Raw genomic sequence first — 27,858 nt, 5'->3', positions numbered from 1 at the left:
AAACAAATTATATATTAAGTTACAGGAGAGAGCGAGAAGGGGATATGGTTGCCGGTACGCATTTCCAGGATCGTTAGGTGTTAAGAGGAGCTTGTTGGCAAGTCGGCGCTGAGACAGGAACAAAAATTAGCTCCTTAGGAGAGCGTAATATCTTGACAGCCCGGACTTGGATTCCGATACGTCTCCACTCATCGGGAAGACGGCTCCCCGATGTCTCTGCTCCGAGTCTCAAGTGCGAGAGGTCGTTCATGTTCCTTTTCTGGAAATCAGAAGGCACTCGGAGCTTTCGGTGACCACCTTCTCGACGAGAAGAAGAAATCCAAGCCGCCGTGATTGGGAGAAAAATGGCTCCGATGTTGTGTTCCACGACCAGACACGGCTATACTCCTGGGAAAAAGCGATCTCTCTTCCCGATCTCGCTGCTTATTGGGAGCACAAGCTTCGTAATAGACCAAGCGTACGACGTGCATATGCGACCGGGAGCAGCTGGTGAGGTCAACCGAAAGCGGAGATGATTGAGATCAGCAGATTAGAGCTACCGCCGCCGCCACCGCTGCCGCTATGATGATGAGAATCCACTATTACTTGTACTGGTAATCCGATAGGTCAACGCGTGTGTGATTGGCTCTGTCAGCTTTGATGAGGTTGCAGCGGCAGTTTCGGCGCAATAGTCGTCGATCCGGACCGGAGAATAATCACAGAAGGAGAACGCATGTTCGATTCACTCGCTCGGCTGTATACGTAGCGCAAGGCCGCCCGATCCTGACATACCCGAGTGCGAGCTCGGGAACGGCGAATAGAAGGTCTCTAGAGTGATCCCTGTGGGGGAATGTTTTATTTTCCGGCTCGTCCGATCATTCAAAGTCTATAGCGAGGCTCATTGTAAAGATATGATTTGCTCCAGCTTGCTCTACAGCTGGAACTGCTCCCCGACTTCTTGTTCCAGAGGACAGAATTCAGTGGAGGGAGTTTCCATCGTCGAGCCGCTCTCCATGAATATCTTGATTCCTCGCATTTCGGCCACCAGAGATTCGACGAACCTTCCTCCTATGTCTTCGAGACCAATATGATCCGTTCAAACTCGGGAACCCAGAACGACACCCTCCTTGGCTTCGTCTCCATCATCTCGTCTCGTAATTTGTTTCTGCGAGTTCGAAATTTGGTCTGAAGTCTCCCAAGCTGGATATAGTCGTCTGTATAACTTTTCTCTCGTCTTTTGTTAGCCGACGTCGCCACTTCCCCACCCGTCGGTGGTCGTCGGTCTGCGTATCCACGCTGCATTCGCGGGTAGAAGTTGCCCCCGAGAAAATTTGCTTCCGAGCGCTTCCATCCCTGGCTAGAATGGGAGTCGGAGCAATCTGCTAGGCCGCTTGAGTCATACTGAGGAATTGGGACCAGACCTCGCTTTGCAGCCAGCTCGGAATCGGAGCTCCCGATGATCCACGCTAGGAAGCGAAGCCGGATTTTTCGCTTCGGTCTCCACACCTACGCAATATGATACCTTCATGGAAGCAGATAACGCTCGCACAGGCGCTCCTGGAGTCTCCCCAGGGGCTCCGGCCACCCCGAGGTTTTGCGTGCGTGATGCTGAATTATAAGAGCTGATCGCAATTTCGCATCTCAGCTCCATCCGAAGGTCCGACCTCGCCCTCACGCCAGGGGAGATCCTGCGGTCGCCGCGCCTCTGTCCAGGTCCATCCAGAAGTCCCTGACCGGAATAGCGCGACTCTTTTCACGACACTCTCCGGTTCCTCGTGAATCAAATGGGGATAACAACATATTTGTAGACATTTTATCCATCCCTAGTCTATGAACTACACAGATGGCAAAATGGTTGAAATCGGCGAGGGCATGCCCCATCATCCGGCTCTTCACGACCTCTCGGACGCAGTAGCTTGTCAAAACACCACGGATTCCTCTCTCGGACGGAACGCTTCCTGGGGGCTTCAAACGTCGCTATATCGTCACCACTCGATGTGTTTGCCCGCGACGGTATGCTACCGTGAAGTCCAGATCGCCCTATGACTCTTGCTCGTCGAGCCAAGGTTCCTCTTTCGACGTGATCCAGGACGCTTGTGGTCGAAAATTCATTAGTTCACGCTTCGCCATTACGGCAATCATGGTTTGATGGATCGAGCTGCTGGTCCCGGCATATGATCGCTTATTGGGATCATGATGAAGGAGCGAGCTTGAGGATGTGGACCAAAGATCCTCTCAAGAGTCTTTCATGGAACAGTAAGGATTTCCTAACTATCTTTGCCGTTCAATTAGGAGTTGGGCGAAGATTATAGAAAAAAACTCTTGATGCATGGAATGAACGATATCAGCGAGATGCCTATCGGACAGCTCGACTCATTAATGGAAATGGTAATGGTATTCATTGATTTTCTCGTGTCCTATATGCACATATAGGCATGATACCCTGTTTCAGGGGCGATTTCTCAGCAGATCCTTCGGGTTTCCCTTTCCCATTCTTCAAGCAGTCTTCTCGAATCGTGTCCCGTCTTAGTCCTCCCTCCATACGTGGAACCTTTTTTGAAACCCCTCTGGCTCTTCGATAGAACTAGATATAATATAACATGTTCAGAGCTTCGAAACAATCTTCCGCTAGGCATGTCAGGCACGAAAACGTAATGAAGTAGGAATGACCGAATGTAAGTCTCGAATCATCATTACGAGCAGAATCGGGTTATATTACCCACGGAAGCCACAGGAATCCGACCGTGAAACCCCCACAGATTCGTCAATGTAACCGTGGGGTTTTGAAGAAATCCGGGCTCGGAGCCCCGAGATATCGTCGCTAGGGTCCCTTGGGACCCTGAACTTTTGCAACCGCTCTTCATAGGAAGTCGAGTTGTTCTCATAGTTCAACTTCTCCCAAACTCCGCGTCCCACCTATCCATGGTACATGAGATTGCGCCCCACCGGTATTTTCGTCAAGACGAATCTCTATTCGACAGAGCAGTCTCAAGATACCTAAGAACACTATCAACGCTGTGAGGCAAATCGAACTCTCATTTCAGTGGAAGGTGTCCGGAAGCGATCGGATGAAGATACTTCCTTCGTCATATACTAAGCCCTTACTATAAATCCACTATTTTAGTCCTTCGAGCCCCGCCCCCCCGCCTTCCGCGGAACGGCCCGCGCTTTAGCAGCGAAACGCGCAACCGGTTGTGCGGAATCAAGGCATAGCTGCGTCACTCCTCGACCTTCACGGAACGTCTCCTTCCAGGCTCTAAACTCCCTTAAGCTTGACCATGCTTGAGCCTACGCCCCGAGCCAGGCCTAGATACTTCATGAGCTCTGGTGAGGACAATCACTTATTCTATCGTATCCTATAGCTAGAGTCTCTCAGCAGTTCCCCAGGAGAGACTGGCCCATGGGAGCCGGTAAGGCACGACCTTCTCGAGGCTCACAAGACCTCTGATCTCGTTCAAGCGATATGAGAGTGCTACCAGGGATGACGAATTCAATACACGGGACAGGGGTCCTGCTCTATGGGCTCCTGGCATGCGTGAGCAAAATAAACGGTGACACAGGAGGTCTATGGAGTTCCTTGGAGATCGGGGATCGGAAGATGCGCACCTCCCGGGCAGATCTCTGATAGCGTGAGCGGCCCTAGAGGAAATAACCGACATGAATGACCCTTCGGGAGGCCGATGACATGCGGCTAGGTTAGTCCCTCAATACACCGCAACCTTCTTGTGTGAACAATCACAGCCCAGCTGGATCAAGAGGATGGCGGGCTATCTCATATAGCTTGGAAACCTGATATTCATGAGTCCACGCAACAAAGCGACGTCCGGAGTCATACCTTCAGCTTCTCTCTCAGAGTTTGGCGCGAGAGGGAAACCTCCGACGGATTTCAAGCGCTGAAGATTCCGGGCGCGCTGTCCAGCTTAGTGCAAGTTGGAGGAAGACATCAGATATCTCACACCCCTGTGATCCCCCTGGACCCTTGATGTGACAAGCTTGTTCATCCTGTGCTCAGACGACGCGTCGGCCGCAGCGATCAGGGAAACAGAGGAGCAGAGGGTCGGATACTCCATGACAATGCATGCTTCCCATCGCTGCCGGGAGATCCCCGACTGATCGTAAGCGAGTGGTTCTCGTAGCGTTCGACGACCGGCATGCGGAACAAAGCAGCTTCTGCAGGCACGGAGCTGAGGATGAATCTCTGATTATCCAAAGAAAGCGATCGATGCATCTCTCGCGATGCTTCCCGATACTGATCAGATCTACATCGACAGATCGAGTCCCGGGATTGGATCGAGCAACCGTACCTGCCACCCAAAACATGTAGTTTCCTGATGTTTGCACGGTAACTCCTTTGCCTACTTATCGAACGGGACTCCCAGCCCTTAGCGGAAATCTTCTACTGGCTGTTTCACAGCAGCTCCATGAGTTGATCAAATCGGGTTTTCCTCTCATAATGCTCGATCTCGGAGATCACAGTTCGTGTAGCTTCTCGCCATTGAGACAGGAAACAGGAATTCACGACACTTTCTCTGTGGATAATCCGCTCTAAGATGGGGAATAGACTAACAAGGGTGAAGGGAGGATGAGATTCCAATTTATAGTCCAAAATTCGGTCAATCACACGAATACATACACATGTACATATATGCATGGAGAAAACGAACATGAATCTACAAAGTCCCATTAAGGAGATCGGAGTTCTTCGGGGAGCTGGCCGAAACTCAAGGCCGGAAGTTTCAGTGGGGATCTTCGTCGGAGTTCTTCCTCGCAAGCTCGGAGGGGAGCTCAGCCCGCGTGGCGAGCGAGTCTACCGGCCGCGAGGCGATCGCCAGCGGCGAATAGTGGTAGAGAGGGGGCTGGCGGCCCGCCGGTCCTACCGAGAGATGGTCGAAGGGAGCTATGCATCATTATTTAGCTGAGTAAGATGAGCGGCCGTCGATGATCATGGTCGTATGTACACCGTTATCGGAAGAACGCACTTTCAGCCGCAACGCGGACTGAGTCAAACTGTGTCGATCGGTGGCTCGGAGGGAGGATTTCAGGCCCTTCGCGGAAGCCTGATACTTCTGAATACTCCGAGAAGTCAGCTCGCGAATCCGTCGCATAGATTCCTCGAATCGTCCTTCTCCGGGAATTTGACGCGACGAAAATATCCGGTTTCTCGAGTCCGTCTCGATGTGTTTGAGAGCAATGTGCTCCGAATCGTTCCCGAAATCCACAACGTCAGCCTTGTCGGCTTCGGGTTTGTCGTCGTCTTTCGTACTCTGTGATTTGGAAATACGCTCCAAACTCTTCAATGCTGAGTCGAGTTGCCGAATCAGGTTTCTGTCCGGAGCCGCCGCCGCTACGGTGGACCGCTCATCCGCCTGCACCGCGGCGTCTGAGGTTGAGAACGACCTCTGGAACTTGCTTGCAGTCGACGTGAACCTCGCCGTTTGTTTCGGAGACTCTCTATTCCTGCATCACGAAGAATGAGGAGCTTTTTAGTGGGAGGCTAGTAAACGATTGCTGATCTATGGAAATCCCTGATTTTTTGCTGCCGGGACACTCACTCTGAATTTTCTGGGTCCTCCTCCTCATCCTGCTCCTCCTCGATCACGACGTCGACTATGGGATTGAAACGCACCCTTTTCACGTCGGTCAGATCTATCTGGAGGAGTAGGGCGCACACGAAAGCGCGACTCGAAACTACATCCACGTTGAGTAAGAGTTCACTCAGAACACATAAATCTACTTTGGCACCGCTTTTCAATCTCGCTTGATTCACGTTCACCGAATCAAGCTTCTCTTTCAGGCAGTCGTCTCTGACCAGCGCGATGTTCGCGTGCTTCACGTGGGATAATCGGGTCGCTTTCTTCGTTGAAAGAAGAGCTTCCTCCAAGCAGCTCAACGGAGACACATTGAGCTCTGCTCTTCTGCTCGGCTGCCTAAGCTTCGTGCGCGCGTTGCAAATATCCTGACAGAAGTTGTCGTAAAAGTCACGAAGGGCCTTGCGTTGAGCAACCTCCTCAGAGCGGCTGGGGATGTAAACCATCTGAGCCAATCTTGAAAGCCAGTGTGACGGAATGAAACTGTTCATGTATAGCTGCTGAGCCAACTGGATTGATTTGACACTTTCCGATTCCTGCAAAAGAGAGGGTGAAAATCGTTCCGTCGGGTCGATCGCATAATCTTCATTCCCTTGATAGATTTCTGGAGATAAAAATTTTGATCCTCTCATCGCTGTGCATAATCACAATCACCTGGAACAGGAGCCGCCTCAACTGGAAACAGAACAACATATTCACAAAGCATTTGAGGAGCGATAATTCTCTCAGATTCGAGGTGGGTACATCTTCCACAGCTTCTTCTCTTTCGTGGAAAGCCGTAGACAATGAATCCAAGAGATGAGTACAAGTCTCGCAACATAGTAGCAGTAACTGAATGCTCCGGCATACGAGTTGCAGGCGAGATGGCTAGAGCAAGAGAGGAAGCCAACTGTCAACTCAAATCCGATTTTCAGCTTCCCGGTCAAGCTAGCCTAAATCACAAACTCGCAGTAAATGACAATCATGACAATCGGTCTCGATCGATTCCGCTTAACATCCCAGCCTACATCCCATCTCCGGCAAGGGGAGCGAGTCCGGGAGGAGTTCCGTTGTCTCACCTGACTTGCGAGGTCGGATTGTATTTCCACTGTTATGAGCATGGCTTGCGGCGAGTCGAAGGATATCCTCGAACATTCTTGAAGGAATTCACTGAGGAGGAGATCCAGCGTTTCAACGAACAAATCCTCGCTTGAGACAGGGTTGAGCCTGAGGAAATTGGTGACCATCGTTGTGATGGGCGACTTGTGCAGATCCCCATCTTGCTCGTTCATGCTGGATATGATGAAGTCTCTTAAAGCTTCACCGGTCCGTCGCAATTCGTGTAGAGAGATTGCGACAAGGGCTTCGAGCCCGTGTTGCTCCAGGTGACAACTCAGCGAGAGGGCGTCCCTCCAGAATCCAGCGAGGAAAAGAAGCTCGAACGCCTGCGAATTCGGTTCCGGTAAAGGCACCGTTCGATGACGGGGATAATAATAATCTAAGATTTTGTGCTTTTTCACGATTAGGTAGATCATGATCAGACAACGCACCACTGAAGCTTGCTTGATCTTTGAAGCGAAACTTCGGAACAGCAGGCGAACTTTTGGATCTCTCGGGATAATCTCAATCAGCTGGGAGCCTTGAGAGCTTAGGATGATGATGAGAGCTTCAAAAGCTCGGATCTCTTGTTTCGTGTCCAAGAGACGTTTCACCAACTCCTTCGACTGCGACGATATTTCTACAGAGAGCGGCGAGGAGGAGAGGATACTATCACTATCTGAGATAACTCCCCGGACCGTGGTGTCGAAGATACATAAACTGATCGTGGGCAACTGTATTCGTCTTTTACTAACCTGCTTGCTGCGTCAGACATTTCATCGCACCCGTTGTGTCTCCGTTATAATAGCATTCTGTGATGCTGCTCGCCCTCCCTCGCGGACGGGTTCGGGATCCCAAACGGACGTGGGCCGAGGTCTTGTTGCTCACATCGAAAACTCGCAGAGCAGCTGAGAACCGGCCGAGCATCTGCTTCTTGTACTTCTTCTTCTTGTCGACCTTCATGAAGCGTCGCAAGGCGAAGACCATGAGCTTGACAATGGGGACCGATTCCAACTGGACCGCCCACTCGAGAAGAGCGCAGAAAACCGGGCCGATTTCCCCGAGTCGCACTGAAATCCATAGATTCACGAGTGCTGCTGGGATAGTTTCAGTGCTGCACGAAGAAGTTTCAGGATCTCCGACAGAAACTTGACCCACCTTCGTCGCAAACGTCGAGCCCCGCACTTAAATTCTTCCTAATAACGGCCAGCAGCAGGACATGGTCTCCAGTCAACGGCCTGATGGATGCCAAATGCAGGCAGAGTTCACTCAGGATCGCTATCGACGACGACTGCGCGCTGAGGAGCTTGTTGAGGTGTAGAGTGTGGCCCATGGGCTCGACCGAAATTGTGAAGATCTCCGAGCCTGTCACGATGAGGGCATCTAAGTGAGGAGAGAGATGAGCTCTCAGTGCAAGAGGGTCCCCCCTGTGAATCCAAATAGATTATGAGTTTGTGTCTTCCCATAGCAGGGGCCCATCGTGGGGATCGTGTGGTCTCATGCAACAATCGTAGGTACTCAGGTCTTTCCTTTGAACTCACACTTCCACGTTCACAACGTGCATCCAGCTTGCAGGAACGCCGTGCTCGTTCCCTGTTTGCTCGAAACCGAAAAGACTGCTCATGAACTTGGCCACAATCGCCAATTTACCGCCAGGCGATAGAACAAGGATTAATTCGGAGTTACGGCACCACGTTGCATCCACCACAGCCTCCTCTGGAAACTCCCGTTTGAAGTGCGCTAGTGACGACGAATTATGGACGAGATGGATCGCAGACGGCGAAACGAGGAGGAAACAAGATAAATCCGGGGACGGCGTCAGAGAACTGCACGGAAGAAATGACGTCGACGCTTGTCGGATGCGCCACTGATTCTGAGTCGGAAAATAGCTCTTAGGTTCGCTTCCCGCGTTCCGGAAGAAACTGCCACGTATGGATATTTTGAAATAATTAGATTGAACTCACTCTATCAAGATATTTGTACCCTATGCTACACACGATGATCCGATCGTCACTGAGCAGCCAGGCGAAGGTCGCGTGAACTTCGGCGGAGCTCGAAGCTGAACAACCCGCGAGTCTGACGGTGACGAACTCAGGCAGAAGGAAAGGACATGGGAACACTTCCCATGACAGACTGCGCACACTGAACTTGTAAACGCATAATTCTCCACTGCTCACTAGGATATTGCCGCTGCTGTCGACGCAGATCTGTGCAACTGAAAATCGCGATTTACGTATTCGCCGAGAGAGCGGTTTTCTGAGGAGCTCAATTTGCCTCGATCTTCCGACAAGGACGCGAAATCCGTGATAGATGGCGGCTTCTCACCTTTAGACTTCTCTAGACCAGGCGAGTCTATCCACTGTGCGTGATTGAGATTGTCGAATCGAAAAATACGTCCGTTTTCGGTAACCCCAGCGACGAAATTCCCTAGTTGATTACAACAGGAATATCGATCATTGTCAGATGGATGTATTCGATTAGGAAAGGGAGCTACCTTAGTCCTTATAATGACATCAAAATCTATCCGAAACTCCCCGAGTCGTCAGACAGCCAATGTAAAATCGTGAATCCACTGCGCCTTCATCGATTGCGCGGACATAGACTCCTATCGTTGGTCACGACATCGATTCTCTACGCCAACCGAGGACAGTTCATGCATTCGAGGCGTGAAGCATGATCTTCCGAGATCTCAAGGCTGTCTCAATGGAGGCACTTGCATTGGCGCATTTTATTAGAGCGTAGGCATCAGGCTCACAGGGAATACTGACCTTCCACGGACGCGGTCAGTATCACCGCTCGAGTCAGGAAGTTTAGTTTCCTAGTCTGTCGACTGAGTGTTTGACTTTTGTCAAGTATTGCCACAGTAGAGGGATTTACAACGAGGATGTCATCCTGCAATGTAGCAAAAGAACTCATGACGATTGATGAATTAATCATGATGCTTCACAAAGGCAGATCTACGGTCCTGTTGCGACACAGAAAGCGTGATGATGCTCTGGTCAAGGAAACTCTGCGATATCGCCAGATGAACACGGAATCGCGGACAAACTCGCTACCGTCGCCTACTGACCATCTGAATGGACCATGACCATTGCATGGACTCACGGACGATAATTTCCTGACGAGCGAAATCGCCTCTAGCGTGCCCGACCACAGACCTCATCTAAGGATACGAGCGGTACATATGGATACATATCAGAGGTAGACTCGATCAAGGATAGACTGAGTTTGGAAATGAATAAGTCTCTCCTAGATCTGAATGAAGTCAAGACTGGCGGAGGAGTACAGACAGCTGCGGTTTCGAGAGCTTTCGAGATGCGTCGTGGATGGATTGCAGATTTGGAATCTCGCTAGAGTGCACAGACTTATCACTCATAGGAATCATCTCTGATGGTTCAGGACGGGGGAGTCCCCGACACCGCAAGAATCCCTAGAATGAGATCGCAGTGTGCTCGGGGCGAATGTCGTTGATTTGGTCATCCCATGGAGGAACAGGGGAATGCGAGACGCGCTCCCTCGGATATGATCCGATGGACTGAGCCTGAGCACAACAGGCAAGTTTCTTTTGGGGAGCATCTCGAACGAGGAGAATTCTAACGCCTCCAGCTCCTGAGTGAGAAGCGGAGTCGAGGGTCGAGCCCACCATCAAGCGGTGTTCAAGGTCCAACACCGCGATCCGAATAGTATTCCCGAGATCTAAGGTTCGGCGACCAGAGGCAATCTCGCGCGAAATCGATAGAGAATCACACTAGCTCATTTTTAGGCTGCAGATCGATAGATTCCCCGAAAATCAAGGATGACTGCTGCGAGAGTACCCGAAACCGGTATCAGGGGCGACGGATTCGCGAGGCGTGACCCCATCCCCGAGGATTCGCCGCCAGAATGACATGACAACAAATCGAATCGGTCGGGCTCTCGGAATAGGCTGGATGAATTTCACACAGATTACCTTTTCACCTAGCGGGACAGTTTTCGTGGTGCCACTGATGGCCACCCGACCACGAGATGCTAGTTCAACCTTCATGGTCACGGCGGACTCGCGTTCGGAGCATGGCGACGGGTTCGTTTGGATCAAGGAGGCCATCCTCTGTGTTGCTTCGGTTTCCATGGTTCCAATGACACAGTCGTTCGGAGTGGTGTATTTCGAGTAACGAGTGGCCTACGATCCATTCCCAGGCATGTATCGAAGGCATTTATTCCGGACTAAATCTTGCGCCTCATTTCATCGCCAGAATTCTATTGGTATCTGTTTCTAATGGATGGCGAATTCCTTGTTGCGTCGGCGTCGGCACGCTACATCCAAGCATGATCAGTACACATCTATCTGATTGTTTGAGAAAGAACAGGAAGCACGAAGTATTCCGGGAGTTCCCCCGTTAAGATCTAGCCACGTGAAGAGTGTCTTCAAAATACTTATTTTTATTATTGTTTCGAGAACATCGTCGATATTGGTGAATTACATTCCTATGATCACAATATATCTGCTCCTTCAAACTCTCGAGAAAAAAGAATGGAGCGATCGTTGATTAGAGCTAGGTTCAATCTTCTTCTTCTTTGGTTTGACTTTCCCTCGGTTAGACGCTGCCTTACTCGCCGCAGGAACATTTTCCGGATCGAGAGCACTGGCACCGAGCTTGAGGCGTTTCTTTGATGTTTTCTCTTCCGCATTCGCCTCTCTCCGCTTCGTGAGATTTTTTATCACAGGTGTATCTTGATTTGTACTACGGGACGAAAGACCTCGAATCGGCCTTCTCGTCGGCGTCGAGCGAGCCTCAGCGGCATCGAAGCTTGAATCTATCCGCTCATTCTCGTCGAAGAGATGCAGTCTCGGAGCTTCGGGCTCGAATTTGACGGAGAAAGGAAGTACTGGCTTAGACGGTGGTGTGGGCGCAAGGGGTACCCTGTCCGTCAAAGCTCTCAGTTCATCGTCGTCGTCGTCGTCTCTGCTCTCTACGGGAGACTGGAATAATTTGAATAGCGTCTGAGAGCCGACTGGCGTTCGGCTGGGCGTTGCAGCCGAGAACGGACTGCACAATATTTTGCTGACACTCTGATGATAACCGAGGGTTGCGAGCTCATCGGCAAGACTGCGAACGACCGCGATCGTGTCCCTCCCGACGATTCCGGGATTGATCGTGGGATCCGTTGGGTTGTTCTGGCCGCGAATCCGCTCCAGAAGGCTTCCGACGATGCCTCGAGCTTTATCGATCATTGAGATTTTTATCGAGTTCCCTGCGATGGTCTTGGAGAGCTTATTCAGGACAGAGTTCGTGATTTTGTTAATTGCAACCGTGACCTTGGGGTTATCCTCGATGAGGGTCTGGAGCTTGTCCATCACGTCCACGAAATTCGACAGCTCCTTGCTGTACGCGGATATGGGACAATCTTCAGGGGCAGCATAGCCTGCACCCCCTAAGCGCTTCCGCATGACGTACGACAACACGAACTGATAGATTGGTGACTTCTCTCGCGATGCTGAGCGCTTGACAACCGTGAAACCTTCATGGGTCAAATTGACAAGGGGACACGCCAAGGCGCACGCTATCGAAACTTCATCGCGCGTGTTGACCAAAAGGTTCAGGAAAGATTTCAGGATCGTGAGGGTATACTCGAGCGATTGCGATTGCTTAGGACACTTCACATCCTTCCGGTGACACCCCTCAATATCTTCGTACTTGATCTGGCTCGAGAGGATCTCGGTAACGGCTCCATCCATCGGTAACTCGGTCTGAACTCTTCGGAGGGATTTTTTTCCCGCGAGGAAAGATATCGCCGAAACTTGCCATTCGCTCCTGATCGTCCCTTCGACCCTGAAGGATTTCCCGAGATCATCCTCAAGAAGTCCCCGATTGTTTTTGAGAAGCTTCAGCAAGGCGAACTGGTCCACAGCATTGCACTCCTTCAGGAAATTCCTGGAACGAACAGAAGATTTAGCGGTTCGTGTCCAGGCTTGAGCTCGCCGACTGGAAGACATCTGAGAAGATGGTGAAACTTACCGATAGGCAGCGGCATTCGAGTCGTCCTCCCCGGCAAAGTAAGCCTTGTGTGAATTGATCACGCTAGAAGTCGTCACATTGAACTCGCCATAGCTTTCGAGATTCAATCTCGAAGAGACCACTTTGAGGCTTTCGAAAAACTCCTTGTGAGACAGCACGGTGCTCTGCCAGCTGCCCAATAATGAATGTTTCCTTGCTAGGTTGACCAAGAAGGAGAAAATCGTCGGCGTTGAGACATCGTCGAACGCTTCCGTGCACAGGACTGTGTAACCAGCTGGGAGACGTTGGCGAACGCTTTCTGCATGTGGGGCTGTGCTCTCTTCGAACAGCAACACTTCCATCGTGGGTTCTTCAAGCCGAAGGAGATCAGTTATGCGGCGAAATTACGGGGAATGGCTGGATTCACATCCATGGAATCGCCAATGGGAATTCGCGCGATTCTCGACTCCCAAAATCAGAGGACCGTTGTAATTCGGCGCGGTGATACGTCCGCACGGCTTCAAGTAGATCTTTCCGGAACTTCCAACGCGGAGCGCTCACAGTGCTTCCACGACTCGCCGAGAATTTTGATGGACTTTTAAGATCTTCGGGACTCCGGCCGTCGGACCCAGGGCGGAATTACCACGATTGAAACCCACAACACCCGGCAGAAGACACTTCTCGCGACGAGATATCAATGCGCGAAGCCGCCCGTGGCAGCGGGTAGCAGCGGGCAATACGACATGCGACGGCTGCGATTCGGATCGCCTGTTCCCGAAATCAGCGGGCCATCCCGCCTCACAGCTCACGGCTAGAATTCCTCGCTCAGAAATTTTTGCGTGGGCAACTAGTTCTGCGATTTGAATATTGAAGAGCATGCTCTCGATTCTTTGGAGCCTCGCAGATCTGGCCTATGATGCTGCGCGAAAAGATTCGATTAGCGCAAAGTCTCGGCTCTTTGGATCGCCGGAAGAGCAAGAATCCCGATTTTTCTGGAGACTGATGAAATCCAGGGAGGCTTGCTGATTCCGAGGGCCGCACCAAAGAACTCCAGGCTACACGTTGAGCCTTCTTCATTAATGATGACTCAATTAGCCTAGAAAAGGATTTTTGAATATGATTCCCGCTCGGAGCCAAGGGTGCTGCCCCGCCGAACATTCGCGAAGCTCAAGTGGGTTGAATTCCGAGCCGATGTCTCCATGGGCGACTCCTTGCTGAGTGAGGCGAAGGGAGCCTGGCATCCGTGCGGTCGACAGCTCACTCGCATAAATACATGAACTGTGTGTGTGAGTTCAAGCGAATGAGATCATGCATCATGCCTCAATTACTCTGACGAGAAATCCTTATTTTTTTAATCAGCGAGTCGATTGCCGACTGTCGAGGATGCCAGAATATCGCCGCGTCCTTGCACCGCGACACTCAGCGCGGCGGCGCGGTCGCACAATTCTTCCGATTCCTCCGCGAATGCTACGAGATCAATGAGTTTTCTCCCCCAGTTGTTAGACTCCGGAGAGGATCGAGCGATATACGACGCACACCACGCAGCTTGCAGTTCGCAATTCGTTATCACAGATTTCGCTGTGTCCCAAGCAGGGATCACGATCATCAGCGCTCCTGGCAAACATTCGTCTGCGACCGCTCTTCTCCAGCTTCGGACTGGATCTCTACAATTCTACAATTACATAGGTTGCCCCTGTGCGTTTCATATCCGTCCTAAGCAGCGCAAGCTTAAGCTATTGTCCTCGCGTTCTTGAAGATCAGGATCACCCGTCCCTAGGAAACTTCATTCCTCGACTTCTGTCCTTCCGATCAACCATACCCCTCTCTTCACCTACAGGGTTTCAATTTGTTTCGACGGACTTCCTGCTTTTCCGCACCACGCTCAAATTGCTCGTCCGACGAGCCGCCCAAGCTCACCAGCCGAACCCGAGTCTTCTCCCCTATACCAGCCCCTTCCGAGAGATAAAGCATAACAAGATCATTTCGCATCGGAAGTTCACGCTCCTCAAGCTGAATTCCGGAGAAGATATCCTTCGGGACTGGAAGGAAGTCCGGCACATCTCTTAAGGCGGTTCCTTACCCATTCGACCATCCGTCTTCGAGAATGACTTGGCAGGTGCCGTGGCTCCCTAGACAACTCCCGCGTGAGTATCGTGCCGAAATGGGTGTGCATCGGGGCTATTGCATTCGAGCTTCATTGCTCGACGAATCTTTGTGACTCGACGTCTCGTCGACCCGATATCCGTCCCCATCATCACCTCACCAATATAGCTTCTGTCCTTTCCAGCGGTTGTCGATATGCAGTGGCTCGCTCCGGAAGAAACGACTTTGGATGAAGCTGAACTAACGAGTGAAGAGCGACGATATCAAACCTTCCTCGAAAAGTTGAAGCATTCAAATTCTGAGTTCATTCCCATCGGGAAGGCGAATCGAGGAGTTGATTTCGAAGCAGAAGAGGAGGAAGACGAGGATGACGAAGCCGAAGAGGAGGAAGAGGAAAGCAACGAAGAAGAGGATGATGCAGAGCCTGACGCTGAGCCGAGCGATGTGCAGATGGAGGAGGAACCCGCCGATGGAAACCCCGGCGGGACCACTCATGCACAGAGCTGAGCCGAGCCCAGTGCAGACTTTTCATCTATCGTTTTCGAATCGAAGGTCCCGTTTCTCCTGTACGCCTTCTCATTACTACTTCTTCACTATTCCGTGTCTGATCAACGTCTGGATGCCTCACAAGGAAACATTTACTGTCACCTCGCGAGAATCACTGTTATGTACAAACCATTTTTGTTAATAAAATGTGACCCTCCACCTTCAATTCGTCGATCTTGACAAGTCTCCGATATCGTAGAGAGATCTGGCACTGCGAATGGAGCGCTTGCGGGCATTGCCGCTTCTGGGCTCCGGGAAAAAAAGTATTCATTCACGACGGACCCATCGTATTGCCCGGGTCTTTGAGACTTTCGTCTGACACTACACCAACAGAAAGGCTCACGATATTTGCTCAGCTCAGCTCTCTCAGCGTTGAAACGAGATAAATTATTCGAAAGAGAAGCTTGTGAACCCGACAATATACCATACATTCTCGCGGGGCTGCCAAATTTTGAAATTGGCGCGTGTAAACAGAACCGATTCCCATCGGTCCCCCTGATTGGCCGGAGAGCTCGTTGCCCGCCTCAGCACAGCAGCCGCCATTGCCGCCGCGGCCGCCATTCTCGCAGCAGCCCTATCCACCACCACCACACAACACACTAACGCTTCAGTGTGTGGAGGTTCAGCGTACCAGTGAGCTCAAAGGGTCCGACATCGTTGTGACATCAATTTATCGTAACTACTCTCGGCAAGCTTGGAAGGATGAGTGCCGAGGGAGAACCGATGGAGACTGGTGATCAACCGGAAAACGAGAGTCCTGAGAATGTTTCCGAGAAGGTGAGACTTACCGGAGCGTTGTCGAAGCATTGAGCCGCTCTGTCGTCGGGTGCTGCTCCATTATGGCGCTCACCGGCTTTTGCCGTATCCGCTGTTCACAGATGTTTTACTCGTGTTTTTTATGTCATCTCGAGTCTCTAAACCCAATTTGTAGAGGAGATGGCGGCGAGCGGCGTGTTTCACTACCTCTTTGCGGCATGGCTTCGGAGAATCGCGAGAATGTTGCGCAATTTCCGATGGGCGAGATTCTCCCTAACTCATATGAATATTCCTCTCGTATGGAGAACTCGAACCGAATCAATGCTGCACCGCGGATGACATGTGTGTCTCTGGCTCATTGGAATGTCCTAATCACATCATTGACTGACTGACTGAATACGAGAGGCGGGCAGCTCGGAGTTACGGAAAAACACGGGACGGTCGGATGCAAGAAATGTCTCTTGTGTGGTTTCCGCGACGACGCTGTTCCGTAGCTTCGATGCCGAGTCGCGCTCCCTGGAATCGGACCCTCAGCGCTTTCTTGCGCCAAGTGATAGACGCCGAAAGGAGTCGCGCATTCAGGGAGCGATTGTTGTGGGTTCTTGTTCGGAGCGACATCGACATGGCGTGGCTTCGTTTCCCTGAGAATTCTGGGATAGATGCGCGTTGGAGAAAGAAATAACTGACGCGCACGCTGATCCGGAGAACACCAGGCGGGCGGCACACCAGGAGCAGCCGAACGTCTGTCGATCCGCGACACCCGACAGACATCGCTCCGATGCTCGAGGGTACGGGCTGTATCCGACAGGACCGCTCAAGAAGTTTCTTCATTCTAGTCTGTTGGACCCGCCGCGGACCCTGAGGAAGATGAAGAGGAGAGCAGCAGTAAGGATGCTACGCCCGATAATGAGAACGAGAACGACGAATCTTCGTCTTCGAGAACTGGCCAGAAAAAGGACAACGCCGAATTCAACGTTCGGGTGGAAAAGGATCGCAGTAATAGGTAAGTGGTAGGGGAGGGAGGAGACCTTCGCTATGCTTGGTATTCGACTTCGCTCGTCGTTCGAAGCGCACTCTAATTGATTTCTCATAAATTCCACAGATTCGACTACCTGCTTCAGCAAACAGAAATTTTCGCCCATTTCATGCAGAATTCCCAAGCGGGTAACAAAGGCGGTGGCGGTAAGCCCAAGGGTCGTCCCCGGAAGGATAAGGGAGAGAAGAAAGACAAGCAGGCGGTGACTGGAGAGTAAGTCCGCGGGTGTACCCAATGTTCATACCGCCAACGAGTTGTTGGAGTTTGAATCGCTGACGGATGATATTTCTGATCTTCAGCCATCGGCACCGCATGACAGAACAGGAGGAGGATGAGGAGTTGATTGCGAACAGCAGCACTCAAGAGGTGGCTTGTGTCCGATTCGACGAAAGTCCCAAGTACATCACCGGCGGCGAGTTGAGAGACTACCAGATTCGCGGTCTAAACTGGATGATTTCGCTGTATGAAAACGGTGGGTGGAAGAGAGCGATCTTCGATCATTCAGTGGCTAATGTGGACGAGGTCTCCTGTCTTCGTGATGCTTGCGTCGTTTCTGCCTGTGCAACTCGTCTGTCCTTCTGCAGGGATCAACGGAATTCTCGCCGACGAGATGGGTCTCGGAAAAACCCTGCAGACTATTTCCCTCCTGGGTTACATGAAGCACTTCCGGAACATCAACGGGCCTCACATGGTGCTCGTACCCAAATCTACCCTGGCTAACTGGGAAGCAGAATTCGAACGATGGTGCCCTTCGCTGCGTACGGTCATTCTCATCGGTGATCAAGAGGCGAGGAACACCCTGATCCGTGACGTTGTCATGCAAGAAAAATGGGACGTTCTCATCACTTCCTACGAGATGGTCATCCGAGAAAAAGGAGTTCTGAAGAAATTCAATTGGCGCTACTTGGTCATCGACGAGGCCCACCGAATAAAAAACGAGAAAAGCAAACTCTCCGAGATCGTGCGCGAGTTCAAAACCACAAACCGTCTCCTGCTAACAGGAACTCCCCTCCAAAACAATCTGCATGAACTCTGGGCGCTGTTGAATTTCCTGCTGCCGGACGTTTTCAACTCGTCAGAAGACTTCGACTCGTGGTTCAGTACGAACTCCGTGTTCGGAGATCAAGACCTGGTCGAGAGACTGCACGCCGTGCTCCGACCTTTCCTCCTTCGTCGTCTGAAGAGCGAGGTAGAGAAGAAACTGCCCCCGAAGAAGGAAGTGAAGATCTACGTGGGTCTGAGCAAAATGCAGCGTGAATGGTACACCAAATGCTTGATGAAAGACATTGATGTGGTCAACGGCGCCGGAAAAGTTGACAAGATGCGATTGTTGAACATCCTCATGCAGTTGCGAAAATGCTGCAACCACCCTTACCTTTTCGACGGCGCCGAGCCCGGACCCCCTTACACGACGGATGAACACCTGGTGAGTTGGACCAAGGGTCTGGATATACTATCTGATACCATCTAGCAAGGAGAGCAAGAAGGTAAATTGGCAAGAGTCACGCCCTTGAACCGATACTCCTCTCCGACATCGAATCCGAGTGTTGGCCGACTCTGCGGCATCTGGCGGTTTTGCGAAAAAAATTCCGCGAACTGTGCGATACTGCACTTACAAATCTATTTAAACGAATCCCGTCGTCGACTGAGCGGGACTCTGAGCGTGGATAAATTTCTGATCCCGTTTTCCTTTCTTGATTCAGGTTTACAACTGCGGCAAAATGGTCGTTTTGGACAAACTGCTGCCGCGTCTCAAGGAACAAGGTAGCAGAGTCCTCATCTTCTCTCAGATGACACGTATGCTCGACATACTCGAAGACTACTGCTACTGGAGGAATTGGCAATATTGTCGTTTGGACGGGCAAACCCCTCACGAAGACCGAACGAAATCCATTATCGAGTACAACAGACCAGGCAGCGAGAAATTCGTCTTCATGCTGTCGACCCGTGCTGGAGGTCTCGGTATAAACCTTTACACAGCCGACATCGTAATTCTCTTCGATTCCGATTGGAATCCACAGGCTGACCTGCAAGCCATGGACCGAGCTCATCGTATTGGACAACTGAAGCCTGTCAAGGTGTTCCGTTTCGTCACCGAGAACACCATTGAAGAGCGTATCGTCGAAAAGGCCGAAGTCAAGCTCCGTCTTGATAAGATGGTCATCCAGCAAGGCCGTCTGGTCGATAACAGCAACAAATTGGGAAAAGACGAAATGATGAGCATGATCAGGCACGGCGCCGACAAGATTTTCGCCTCGAAAGAAAGCGAAATAACCGACGAGGACATCGATGCTATCCTCGAGAAAGCCGAAAGGAAAACCGAAGAGCAGAACAAGAAATACGAAGCCATGGGCGAGAGCTCTCTTCGGAACTTCACCATGGACACACAGGAGAACAAAGGCTACTCGGTATATAATTTTGAAGGCGAAGACTTCCGTGAGAAAGGCAAGAACGCAGGTCTCAATTGGATCGAGCCCCCGAAGAGAGAACGTCGCGCCAACTATCAGGTGGATGCATATTTTCGAGAAGCTTTGCGGGTATCGGAACCGAAAGCTCCGAAAGCACCTCGTCCGCCGAAACAACCGAACGTTCAGGACTTCCAGTTCTTCCCGCCAAGATTATTCGAGCTTTTGGATAAAGAGATTTATCATTTCCGAAAGACAATCGAGTACAAGGTCGCCAAAAACCCCGACCTCGGAGCCGACGCCACTCGCGTCCAACTCGAAGAACAGGCAAAAATCGACGAGGCAGAACCGCTCACCGAGGAAGAGGTGGCCGAGAAAGAGCGCCTACTCACCGAGGGTTTCACCAACTGGAGCCGGAGAGACTTCAATCAATTCATCAAAGCTAATGAGAAATTCGGACGCGAAGATATCGAGAGCATTTCGAGAGATGTCGAAGGAAAGACCCCTGAGGAAGTTGTCGAGTACTCGCAGGTGTTCTGGGAACGTTGCCAAGAACTTCAAGATATCGAAAAGATCATGGCTCAGATCGAGAAGGGTGAAACCAGAATCCAGCGACGTGCCGGAATCAAACGAGCCCTCGATTCGAAAATGTGTCGATATCGAGCACCCTTCCATCAGTTACGTATATCATACGGTTCGAACAAAGGCAAGAACTACACCGAAGAGGAAGACCGATTCCTGGTTTGCATGATCCACAAACTGGGATTCGATCGAACCGACAACGTCTACGACGAACTCAGGGCCTCAGTTCGACAGGCTCCACAGTTCCGATTTGACTGGTTTATCAAGAGTCGTACGGCCACCGAACTCCAAAGACGATGCAACACACTCATCACTCTGATCGAACGAGAAAACTTAGAGCTCGAAGAGAAGGAAAAGAGTGAGGGTAAGCGCAAGAAGACGTCGAATGGAGGGACTCCCAAACCCGCGAAACGCAGCGTCACTGCAACTGAACCAAAAGCGAAGAAACCCCGCAAGGCCTAGAATCGGCGTATGCGACCGGTAGAAGAGATTTACTAAGAATTTAAATCCGGAAACGAATGACCTCTAATATTTCGTACCCTATGTACATCTCATAAAATATTGGGTATCAGGAAAGAAGACTTCCAACCATGGGAAGCGATGATTGTGTCTTTGTGTCGACCAGTGTAAAATATCAACTGATTGGAATAGCTAATTATATGGAGCCGTCGCTAATGTTATCCTCACAACCTCTAGTACCTACCTAATGAAACAAATCTGTGGTCGCTGGGCAAGCAGTAGCTTTTCTTGATTCAATCAGATGAAGACTCTCGGAATCGGGAGTAATCGAGGGTTCTTCGAGAATCATTCCATTTCTGGGGTCAGCAAGCCTGCTCGCCTTGCTCGCCAGCAGCCTGCTATATACTAGTTGAGCCTGCTCGATTACAGCAGTTCAGAACCAATCGGAACGACTCGTTCCTCACTGTTGATTTCGTAAGCTCGGCTTATTTCGGTTCTACCCCGAATTTTGGCTCTACTTCGAAAAAAAAACATGATTTCCAGGCAAATAAGGTAGTACATATACAATTCGCAAGTCAGTCATACAGAGCCCTGTGATCGTTTCGTCGATCTTGCGGCTTGAAGCCGCCAGCCAGAGAATCTCGGACTTGTTCATCAACTAGGGAAAAATATTTATCCTCGATAATCTCGGATCGCGCTACTTCCTTCCGTGTTCGAGATTCACGCTCCGATCAAACAGCTAAATTGGCATGTAGGTACGACCTCAAGACATCGGGAAACCCATCCGGCGATAGGAGCAACTGAAGCTTGCTCGGTGAACTTAATTCGATATTTTGAGATGCTCTTCATCGAAGATTCGTGCACGACGGTGGAAGAACGGTCAATAAAATCGTGATCTAGTGGACATTTTCCTAGAGATCTTTCATAACCCCCAGCAAGGAAATCGTTCGCATCGATGCCGGCACTCGCGGGAGCCTTCTCGACGGAAGCCCCCATGAAGGGCCTACTCAATAGTCTTGGGAGAAAACACGAGATTGAGGAATGATTCCAGCAGACGGAGCCGTACAGCTAGGAGGGACGAGTAGTCTCAGGGGCAGGGTACGAGATTTCGATGGCAGAGCCATTAGAATATCGTGTTTCCTCGAAATTCAAGGTCTTCGGAGCCGATAAGCGCAACAATCGCGAGCGCTGACCTCCTCGCGCTCTGCTGGTGTCGCAAATCGCCGGAATTCCATGAAGGCACTGATGTCAGCGTCTTACCCTCGAACAACGCCGCCTCAATGAAAAGAGAACACGAGTCCCACAATCGATCGAATGTATTTTCCGCTTCGTAGTGACTAGTTATTAAGCTCTACCTAATGTGCATGATGTGCTGAGTCTAGTATTCACAGGTGCGTCGCTTCGGTTTGAATGGGCATCAGGTTTCTGATCCAGTCGAAGCGGAGGATTTATCCTCAAAATTGCGTAGGAATGATTCGAAACCTCGAGTTGAAGTCAGACCAAGATTCTCATTTTTGGTTGAGGCTACTTCTTGCAAGTTCCGGCGAGTCGGGCCGCATGAACTCGACTATGCGCGTGTTCGCTTCGAAGAACTAGAGCTATCTTATACATACAAGATTTCACGGATGAGCGAAACGAACCAGTGATTTGTAATTTCCGACTTCTTGGAAGCTCTGTTTGTCATGCACTCATTTCACGTATTCGACTTGGACATGCTTTGGATTCGGCCGCACTTCGCATCGGTGATCGCTCCCCACAGATCCAGCATGAAATCTTGAGTAAAACTGAAAGCCCCTAATTCGGAGTTTTCTAGAGCTTGTATGAACAGATGAGGGTTCTGAGATGATGAGCCGAGTTCCCAGATTTGAGTGGCGAGCTCGGAATCAGAGATCCCCATGAAGGACTCGAGACACGAGTTTATTTTCTCTACGGCGAGTTGCATGGCATCATCGGGCTGCGGGAAGGAAGCAAGTCCAGGTGAGACACTGCTCCGACTCGGATACGTTCGGGAAGAGGGGATGATCGAGTCGGGACATTCGCTTCTAGTGATTTCTGCTATTCTTGATCAGAGAACTTATTCATCGAGCCCTTACCGCATTCTCCACAGTGGCTGCACCTTTTGAGCGCAATCTCAAAGTCTCCTTCCCGGAGCCGTAGTTCGACGATTTTTTCGAACTCCCGTTCCTGGGTCCGATATTGGCTGAGGAACGGTTGGAAAAGATATAGAGATCATCAGACTATTGAGTCGTTATCGTCGACGCCATAAGGGGAATTGCCCGTGAAACTCCTCGACAACTCTCCCCTTGATGGAGCGTAGACTCTTACCACGCATCACTAATTATACTAATCATACAGAGAGCAAGAATTCTCGGCCAACTCACAGAATCCCGCTTTCAGAGGTTCGACGAGCCTCAGAATGAAGATGTCTCCTTTTTTATTTCCTTCAGAGCTTTGGCCACCTCGTAATGCCGACAGTCCACCATGGGGGTCTCGTTGATTTTTTCGATGTGGTCTCCAACCTAGAACGAATGAAGACGGAGTGAGATTCAGAGCCGCCACTGTACGCTCATTCTGACCACGGTCCCTGATTGGAGCACGCCTGTGCTTCGCGGCTAACACCAGCCCGTGATGATATTCACGCCGAAAGATCTCCCCTTGCACCGTTCCTGCGTTTCCTCCCACAGTTGATATTCATGAAAGCAGTAAGTATGTCTCCGATGTTGACACACGCTCTACATTGGCGTGAAAACCTAGTTATCGCATCTCAACCGATCTATGATAGTCTCGGCAGATATCGTGCTAGAGCGTCGGAGTTCCCCTCCCGTAAGAACGATCGGCTCGATGGTTTCTGCTCTAGCCGTGTCTTATGAAATTGTTAATGTGACCGGCCGCTTGTCAAAGACTCTCTTCGTCTGCGACCGCGGGTAGTTTGAGTACCCGCTGTCGTCGCTGCGGCAATTCAAGAGCAAGCATTCGGCGAATCATTCGCTTTCGATCTGCTTTGCGAACAAGATTCATCGCCACGAGGGTGTATCCGCCTCTCTGGCAACACCTCGTGTTTTGTCGTCATCCCTCGCGCAATGAGGGGAATGAGTCAGGGCCACCAGAACTCCGGGAGAGTTCACGACGGGCTCTCGGAAATCTTTTCTCGAGCACAGAGTAGCAACATCCTCTTCCCAGACCAAAGTCGATTGTGCACAATTCATCGGGAAGAGACGCTTCGAGACGATCCGATCACTTACCTGGACGAAACCGATTTTATCCATGAGCGAACCTTCCTTGATTCGTTTTATGAACGCGTATCCAGCCCCGTTATCGGTGATGGTCAAGCCCAGGGAGTCTTCTTGTTTGTGTATTTCAACTTCCTTCACTTGACCTTTCCGGTGAACGAAGATGAAATCTTCTAGACCTATCTGCCCTCCAAGGAGTTTGGACATGTCCACTTTGTGTGTGTTGAGAGTGCAGAACAATATCTGGAAGAAAGTTCGGCGAATTCTCAGTCTGTAGCTGATCGGAACATTTTCGACTCTCTCCCCTCATCTTCGGCTTCTCAGCGTTTCTGGACCCTCGGGAATGCTCTCTTCCCTCTATTCTCGAGTCAGGAAATGAGCCCAAGTCTATAGCAAATATTAGAGCGTAAGCATCGATTCCGTGAGCGTGGAGTTTCGCCCCCGCAAGCCGCGCTCCAGCGCGGGTCTCTGAAAAGGGCTCGCTTGACGCCTTCGGGAATCCGGTTGAGTTGTCGCTCAACGGTACAGTTTCTTTTGGTCTGTAACACTTGGTCAGCGCGGTGAAGCGTGCCGGGTGACTCAATGCTCACGGATCGTTCCAAGTCACAAACTTTTTCCTCGGATAGCGCCTCTATATTAAACTGTTGGTTTGGGGGAAGTGGTAGATCCGGAAAGCCAAGGAGGCCTAGTTTGGGACGATCACCGGAGAAGGCGTCAGTTGTCTCTGAGTCCCGGAATTATTCTGGAGGACTCGCTAGATGAACCCGGGATTCAGGCGGAGCTCGAACCACGATAATGTAGCGTCAGTTCGGATGTTCGGGAATGTAGAAAGTAATGCTTGGGAAGGCAGCTCCCCATCGTCGATGACAATGGAAGTGTATGAAACTTTCGAATAATGAAATAATCCATGGCCTCATTCAGCTGTAGATGAACGAGAGTAAGCGAAAAAATTAGCTTGCGTATCACTGACGTTCCCAGCACCAGCGCACTTCGTGCGGAGCTCTGCCCTTGTTCCAGCTTGGTCAGTCAGAGATGACTGACCCATCCGCCCTCTATTGTCGTCAAAGCACTGCGCGTTGCTGCTGGGTTGACAACAGCGGCAACACTAACAACGACATCCTAATCATCATCATGAACGCTTTCAAGGGAAGTCGAGCCAGAATCCGAATCAGAACAGCTTCGGGGTGACTCGCACCACATAACCATCAAAGCAACCACCAACCAACCAAGCGACTCGCAATCCGACGCGCCGCCCGCGATCATGACACGCAATCGCGGCAAAATCGCCGGCAACTGGTCTGGAAACGCTCGAACAGCGTTCCGTACAATTTTTCAGGTCCCACGCTTCTCTAGAAGAGTCGAATACTTGAAACAAGTGACGGCTCGTGCCGCGAACATCGACTTCCTGGATATGATCTGCATTTGTCGAGAAGTTTGTCGCGGATCTTGGCCGCGATCGAGCCTTGGAGTGGGTTCGTAGCCGTCTAGACGATTGACGGCGTAATGGAAATTTCGATAAAACGAAACTCTGGGAATCCACGTCAGGAATCCTCCCTCTCACAATCGACTACAGACGCGAGAATCAGGGAGAATAGTCATTCACAGGGTAGCGCAGCCAGTCGAATTACCCATTCACATCGATTCATTCCCTTCAAGGTTTCAGAGGGTGAAGCGTTTGGTCATCGGGCGGATGCTGGCCGCGCGTGGCCATTCCTCAACTTCCTTTCCGAGCGAGCGGTTCCGTTCTTCGACTATGTCATGAGTTAAGATTATTTCTGAACTTTCACGCCTAGCGAGCACTTACCTCTGAAACAGAGATGTCGTAGCAGTCGGCGATTTTCGCGTAGAGCTCTTTGATGTTCGTAAAGCCAGATATGATCCCTGTTGGAGAACCCTGGGCCTGTTGACAGTGGAAGACGAGTTTCGAAGGAGGTGGCGAGGGCGCTCGGTGATTGTTCCCTGAATTCCCATTGATGGAGTCCGAAGTCTGTAGTTCTTCTGTGTCTCCCGGATCACGGCGTCGTCCCAAAATCGACGAAAATAATGGCATCCTCTTGGCTGGAATATGGGAGAAGAGTCAAAGGAGAGGTGAGGAAGCGACGACTCACTTTCCTTGTTCAGAATATATTATTCTTCACGAAGTCGCTGCAGGGGCGCAACAGAAATGAAAATGAATCCGATTACCGTATTCATTCCAATGAACAGGCACATTCTTCAAGACTTAATGAACGGGCATTCCGTGAGGAAATGGAAAAATAAACGAGCGACCTCTAATGAGTGGGCACCCCTTCGGGGTTGAAATATTGGTTCTCCCTAATCTTTAGGCGTGAGCACCCCTCCGCGCGTTCCCTGCTATTCCGATACGTGTTCTCGACTTTCATCGAGATCATGCGGATCTCAGATCCGTTTTTGGGATTCCCTTGAGCGTCGAACTTGAAAACGTCCAAGAGAAGGATGCTACGCCGGTCAGAAAAGGCCCTTTTCTGCTCGTCGAGGTCAGCTCCACGAAAAGAATCGATCTTCGCACAACGGAAAACAGCTCAGCCCATGATTCCCTCCGCTGCGAATCCCTATTTTTTTTCATCGTGCCTGTGTTAACTATGTGATAAACAGCCAACAAGGATCTTCACACTCGAGATCTATGGCATTTGTGAAGTTTCACCGTGGATATTGCGGAGCACTCAAAGAGCTTGGGAAATTACAGAGTTCCAAGGCGTGAGCATCAAATTTAATTGTTCGCCTCACCCGCTATTACGCGAGCCATTTCCCATCAGAACGCATCGCGAGGCAACTTTCTACACCCACTGGCTAAGAAAGTGAAGATTTCGCTTTCAGATCAGCTCGTTCTGGATATAACACAACCTTGAAATGGCGACACGATAGGCTTGGTGCGATAAGTGAATTAGGTAGCCGAAAGCAAACGCCCGATCTACTCGAAGAGAGGGATTGGATGCAGCCTGACCCTGATCTTCCGAATCGGATTCAAAGCCCAACACAGAAATAGCAAACAAAGGCTTCCGAATTTGCTTGAACCTTCAGCTCTGGTTGTGGCTGAAAAAGATTCGAGCCATTCCGGCGCAGCGTTCTAAACACGAAATGTTTTCTCACAACAGAGAACGTATTTTTCCTGATTCGTATCGAGAACTCGACATCACTCGACGAAAAAACGTTGATCGGCAGGAATCGAAGTCATGAATCGGTTGCGGGATCGCTGCCCGAATTATTGGTCCCAGGAATTTTTCTCTCAAACTCGATGGGAGACGTCTCGGACACAATACATAATATTCACATTCCGCGTCGCTGGTCTGACCCATTATACTGACGAGAATTTTCAGGAAACGGGGTCCTACGCTGGTTTCTGTTTTTTCTATGATACAGATACAACGTCGTCTCTATTATACAGGCACTACCTCAAGCGCGGCAGAATAAGAAGTCTGACGATGCTACACTTGCTCAGAGCTGGGTTGTGCTTCGCCAGATGCGGCGAAGTCGGCTCATTCCCGAGAGCAAAGGTCAGAGGTGCAGCAGTCGGCAGTAACGTTCACTAACGGTACATTTGTCTGGTCCACATTGTGCCTGTTACTGATTTCTTGTAACGGTCCACAATGTTCCGAACACTCTATTCTGGTCGACGGGTTCATACCGAGATGTTCCCGAAGGGAGCTTTCTCCGCCGAAAAGCGCGGATAAGCCGTGACGTCGATCAGTGTCTCCCATTGCTTCTGATTATCGTGGTCGAAAACAAACGGTTTCGGCGACGGAAAACTCCATGACTCTCCCGAGAAGTTCAGCAGGCTCTAGCTTGTCGCTTTCCGCGGTCTGGGACAGAGGATTCTCCCCCGATCGATCGCGAGGCCGATGAGGAAGAATCCACCGGCTATGATTGTTATGTCGAGGCATGGAATCGGGGAAGCTCACGTTTGACAGCTGATGGAAGGCAATATGGATAGAAGAGAAGATTCTTTTGAGCCACTCGCCGGCGGGCTCGCAAAGCCGGTATTGGTCTTGTCGTCTTACGGGAAAGACGGTGTCCGTAGGAAGGAACCGGGTTGGCGATGAAAGAACAGGCGGATCTCAAGAGAAACGAGCACTTGGATCTACACAGACTGCAGCATCAGTTTCT

The 27,858-nt window shown here is 50.7% G+C and overlaps 4 protein-coding genes across 4 annotated transcripts; 1 reads left to right on the top strand and 3 right to left on the bottom strand.

The window, feature by feature from the left end:
• Positions 1-4,886: 4,886 nt before the first annotated feature.
• Positions 4,887-10,668, bottom strand: LOC114828469 (uncharacterized). Its single transcript, XM_029112739.1, is given in 12 exon segments — positions 4,887-5,406; positions 5,526-6,103; positions 6,222-6,434; positions 6,626-6,991; positions 7,097-7,284; positions 7,400-7,714; positions 7,803-8,071; positions 8,186-8,517; positions 8,609-8,859; positions 8,970-9,071; positions 9,413-9,536; positions 10,594-10,668. Coding segments are annotated over 12 exon segments (3,333 nt in total).
• A 432-nt stretch (positions 10,669-11,100) lies between these two features.
• On the bottom strand, positions 11,101-12,981 carry LOC100897218 (PCNA-interacting partner). Its single transcript, XM_018641209.1, has 2 exons — positions 12,641-12,981; positions 11,101-12,556 (listed from the first exon to the last, which is right to left on the bottom strand). Exons 1-2 carry the CDS (start codon positions 12,979-12,981, stop codon positions 11,134-11,136), a joined length of 1,764 nt encoding a protein of 587 aa, XP_018496725.1. The 3' UTR covers positions 11,101-11,133.
• Positions 12,982-15,859: 2,878 nt separating this feature from the next.
• Positions 15,860-20,725, top strand: Iswi (nucleosome-remodeling ATPase imitation SWI). Its single transcript, XM_003747892.2, has 6 exons — positions 15,860-16,045; positions 16,861-17,027; positions 17,127-17,273; positions 17,360-17,532; positions 17,645-18,486; positions 18,764-20,725. Exons 1-6 carry the CDS (start codon positions 15,971-15,973, stop codon positions 20,507-20,509), a joined length of 3,150 nt encoding a protein of 1,049 aa, XP_003747940.1. The 5' UTR covers positions 15,860-15,970; the 3' UTR covers positions 20,510-20,725.
• Positions 20,726-22,199: 1,474 nt separating this feature from the next.
• On the bottom strand, positions 22,200-25,786 carry kermit (PDZ domain-containing protein GIPC-like protein kermit). Its single transcript, XM_029112738.1, is given in 6 exon segments — positions 22,200-22,460; positions 22,600-22,706; positions 22,888-22,941; positions 22,944-23,025; positions 23,749-23,979; positions 25,541-25,786. Coding segments are annotated over 6 exon segments (981 nt in total).
• Positions 25,787-27,858: the final 2,072 nt, after the last annotated feature.

Source organism: Galendromus occidentalis, unplaced genomic scaffold, assembly GCF_000255335.2.
Source record: "Galendromus occidentalis unplaced genomic scaffold, Mocc_1.1 scf7180000077526, whole genome shotgun sequence".
NCBI classification, from domain to species: domain Eukaryota; kingdom Metazoa; phylum Arthropoda; class Arachnida; order Mesostigmata; family Phytoseiidae; genus Galendromus; species Galendromus occidentalis.
The sequence above is the reverse complement of the archived record's forward strand: the minus strand, read 5'-3'. Positions and strand labels throughout refer to the sequence as shown.

What these genes read in the sequence shown, in the direction of transcription:
- LOC100897218 (XM_018641209.1), bottom strand. Translation starts at nt 12,981, where the DNA reads ATGGAAGTGTTGCTGTTCGAAGAGAGCACAGCCCCACATGCAGAAAGC. An exon ending in TCGAATGCCGCTGCCTATCG is followed by an intron (nt 12,557 to 12,640) that starts GTAAGTTTCACC and finishes TGTTCGTTCCAG; the next exon opens with GAATTTCCTGAAGGAGTGCA.
- Iswi (XM_003747892.2), top strand. Translation starts at nt 15,971, where the DNA reads ATGAGTGCCGAGGGAGAACCGATGGAGACTGGTGATCAACCGGAAAAC. An exon ending in CTGAGAATGTTTCCGAGAAG is followed by an intron (nt 16,046 to 16,860) that starts GTGAGACTTACC and finishes TCTTCATTCTAG; the next exon opens with TCTGTTGGACCCGCCGCGGA. An exon ending in GAAAAGGATCGCAGTAATAG is followed by an intron (nt 17,028 to 17,126) that starts GTAAGTGGTAGG and finishes TAAATTCCACAG; the next exon opens with ATTCGACTACCTGCTTCAGC.